Source organism: Oryx dammah, unplaced genomic scaffold (genome assembly GCF_014754425.2).
Source record: "Oryx dammah isolate SB20612 unplaced genomic scaffold, SCBI_Odam_1.1 HiC_scaffold_4, whole genome shotgun sequence".
Classification (NCBI taxonomy): domain Eukaryota; kingdom Metazoa; phylum Chordata; class Mammalia; order Artiodactyla; family Bovidae; genus Oryx; species Oryx dammah.
This window is the reverse complement of record NW_024070188.1, coordinates 89,023,832-89,027,555: the sequence shown is the minus strand read 5'-3', so window position 1 is coordinate 89,027,555 and position 3,724 is coordinate 89,023,832. Positions and strand designations below refer to the sequence as shown.

The following is a 3,724-nucleotide window of genomic DNA, read 5'->3' as shown; positions in this document are numbered from 1 at the left end:
GGGTTGACCATCCTGAGGGCCCCTCAGCCCTGAGCAGAGAGCACGGGGTCGACCATCCTGAGGGCCCCTCACCCCTGAGCAGAGAGCATGGGGTCGACCATCCTGAGAGCCCCTCAGCCCTGAGCAGAGAGCACAGGGACCACCCTGAGGGCCCCTCACCCCGCCCGAGGGAGACGGGGCGATGCTCCCCTACCCGTCGTGAGGGCAGACATTTGCATTGAGCCCCAGGTCCTCGCCCGTCCAGTGGTGACAGAGAAGCGCTTGCCTCTCTGTTCACAGCAACAGATTAGCTTGATTCTCCTTCAGCTTCGGTCACGTTTGTCTCTCATTCTGAAGCTCTGTCACCACCTCAGGGCGGTGATCCCCCTCAGCGTGGATTCCTTTCTTATTAGGAAATGACCCTCTTGCTCCCGGGTCATATTATTATTAATCTGAAATCAAGCCAAGAGGAAACAGACAGCCTCCTGATGAGGCTGAAAGAGGAGAAGGAAAAGCCGGCTTAAAACTCAACATTCAAAAAGATCATGGCATCCAGTCCCATCCTTTGTGGCAAATAGATGGGGAAACAATGGAAACAGTGAGAGACTATTCTCCTGGGCTCCAAAATCACTGTGGACGGTGACTGCAGCCATGATGTCAAAGACGCTCGCTCTTTGGAAGAAAAGCTGTGACCAACCTAGACAGCATACTAAAAAGCAGAGGCATCACTTTGCTGATAAAGGTTCCTATAGTTAAAGCTATGGTTTTTCCAGCAGTCATGTACAGATGTGAGAGTTGGACCGTAAAGAAGGCTGCGTGCTGAAGAATTGATGCTTTCAAGCTGTGGTGTTGGAGAAGACTCCTAAGAGTCCCTTGGACCGCAAGGAGACGGAACCAGTCCATCCTGAAGGAGATCAGTCCTGAATACTCACTGGAAGGACTGATGCTGAAGCTCCAATACATTGGCCCCCTCATGCGAAGAACTGACTCATTGGAAAAGACCCTGATGCTGAGAAAGACTGAAGGCAGGAGGAGGAGGAGGGTGAGACGGTTGGATGGCATCACCGACTCAGTGGACACAAGCAAGCTCCGGGAGACAGTGAAGGGCAGAGGAGCCTGGCGTGCTGCAGTCCGTGGGGTCCCAGAGAGTCAGACACGACTCAGCAACTGAACAGCAACAACTTTGATGTGAATAGAGTTACTCCAGCATGATTTTTTAAAAATGGTTTGTTTGATTAAATCAGGATCCTCCTATCACAAGCGCCAGATCGGTCCGTTAAAGTCTCTCTGAAAAAATGTATGGTATTTTAAAAGTCCTCAAACAGGGCAGTCTCCTTTCTGAGGCCGCAGCCCTGTGCCCGCCGACTGGTGCGCTGCGTTGCCGCCCGCCGGGGAGGGCGAGCCCCTCACCGGGAAATGCCCCAGCAGCCTGGGCAGACACACCCGCCCCGCCCCCAGCAAGTGCTGCCCTGGCGGTAAAGCGTCTGCCCGCAGTGCGGGAGAGCCGGGTTCAATCCCTGCATTGGGAAGATCCCCTAGAGAAGGAAATGGCAACTCACTTCAGTCTCCTTGCCTGGAGAACCCCATGGACAGAGGAGCCTGGAGGCTACAGTCCACGGGGTCACAAAGAGTCGTACACGACTGAGCGCCTGACATTTTCTCCCTCGTCACCTCCCAGCAGCCACTAGAGTTCTGTCTTGTCCCAAACGTCTGTAAAGGAACGAATCCCAGTGAACCTCTGGGTCAGGCCTCCTCTGCCCACGACGGTGGTCTGTCCTCCCTTTGGGCTGCAGTCCATCCCCAGGACCCTCAGGCTCCACCTCCCACCGGCTGAGGGACAGCTGGCTTGTCCCCAGTTTTGTCGGTTATGAGTGAAGCAGCTGTAAAGACCCACTGTCAGGGTTTGTGCAAACTTGTGTATAAACATTTCTGTAAATGTCTTGGGTGAATGCCCGGGAGAAGGCTGCTGGGTCCAGTGGTCAGGGGTTTGCTGCGCCGCCTGCCCTCGCCGCTTGGACTATCAATGGCATTTCCCAAGTAACTGTAACTTGAGCCTCTGTCCTTGGAGTAATGTCTGTTTGGATGTTTCGCCCGCTTGTTCATTGGGCTGTCTGTTCTCTGAGTTTCCAGAGTTCTGTGTGTATTCTGGATCCAGTCCTTTGTAAGCTATGTGATTTCCAAATATTTTCTCCAGTGTGTGGCTTGTCCCCTCATCCTCTTAACCGTGTCATAAACAAAAAAGAAAGCTTAACTTCTGATTCTTTTATGGATCGTGCTTTGGGCACGTTTCCAAGAATACAATGCTTCACCTAAGGTCACAAAGACTTTCCTCTGCTCTGCCTTCTACAAGCTATGTGGTTTCAGGCTTGACACTTAGTTTCCACTTCAGTTCATTTTTGCCAAAGCTGTGACATCTGGACAAAGATCCATTTCATTTCTGCCCATGGACGTCCAGTTGTTCCAGCATCTCTTGTGGAAAAGACTGACCTTTCTCTGCTGAACTGCCTTCGCCCCTTTGCAACTAGTCAAAATGATAGGATGAACTGTGCCTTTTATTAATCAAACCCTAGTGCAAAGTTTCCATTGTGTAACTTTGCTTTACCTGTCATCTTGAAAAATACTTACCTTTCAAACGTATACGTCTTATTAATCAAAGGGTGGCCAGGCCGGTTGCACTCCACCAGGACAGTCTCCTAGTAGGAAAGAGTCAGAAACAAAAAAAAGCAAGCTGTCGTCCCGCAGGGCTGCATTAACAGTGCTGAGCAGAGGGGGCAGAGCGCGGTCCCTGGGCCAGTCAGGTGCTGGCCACTGCTGTAAACGGGCTCTGCAGGGACACAGCCCGGCCTGTCTGCAGAGGGTCTGTGGCTCAGTTCTCCTCCATAGACTGAGTAACTGAGACACAGGCCAAATGGCCCCAAGGATGGTGAGGTTCACTCTCTGGCCTTTTAGAGGGAAAGCCTGCCAGGCTCTTGATAGAAGCAAATCAAGTCACAGAGAGACATACACATCGCTCCTCCTCTGCCCCGGACCAGGGTCAGCCAGCCCCGGCGGCTCTTTCAAGAGAGGCGGCGTCAGACTTCCCGGGGCTAAAGGAATCTTTCTCAGATGTTGTTATAATTCAGTTACGACCGGTGGATTGTTGTTCAAACACATCAACTTTTGATCTGGCTAAACTATTTTCTTACACAACATCCTGTACGGAGGGAAGCCAAGGCTTGTGAGCAAGAAAGGAGCCTGAGTTTCTCTCGAGCAAAGGAAGGGCGAGCCACTGGAGCCAGTTCCAATGCTAAAACAAAACGTGAATCGTGGAAACACAGCATAGAAAGGGGAAGAATGAAAGCCCCAGAGCTGCAGGGATGCGAGGCCCGTGGGCACCTGACGCTTCTGTAACAGCAGTCGGAGACTCTAGAGGGGGCGTGCTCCAAGTCTTACCGACATCGTCTTACCAGTATCACCAACTGATATCAGTGTACCTGGCGGCTGACTCACTCAGTTGTGCCTGACTCTTTGCAACCCCATGGACCATAGCCCGCCAGGCTCCTCCGTCCATGGGATTCTCCAGGCAAGAGTACAGGAGTGGGCTGCCATTCCCTTCTCCAGGGGGTCTTCCCTGACCCGAAGATCAAACCCGAATCTTCTGCTTGGCAAGCGGATTCTTTTCCAAGTGAGCCACCAGGGAAGCCCAATATTAGTGTACGTGTGTGTGTATACATGCAAAATAAATACACATCCAATAAGTGGCCTA

The 3,724-nt window shown here is 52.1% G+C and overlaps 1 protein-coding gene across 1 annotated transcript in view; it reads right to left on the bottom strand.

Annotated features, from left to right (window-relative positions):
- KIF25 (kinesin family member 25) overlaps nt 1–3,417 on the bottom strand; it is a 15,937-nt gene extending 12,520 nt beyond the window's left edge. Inside the window, exons 1-2 of the mRNA XM_040238763.1 lie at nt 3,412–3,417; nt 2,605–2,672 (exon numbers count right to left, since the gene is read on the bottom strand). Coding sequence (XP_040094697.1) covers nt 2,605–2,672; nt 3,412–3,417 — 74 coding nt within the window. The remainder of the gene's footprint in view (nt 1–2,604; nt 2,673–3,411) is intronic.
- Nucleotides 3,418–3,724: the final 307 nt, after the last annotated feature.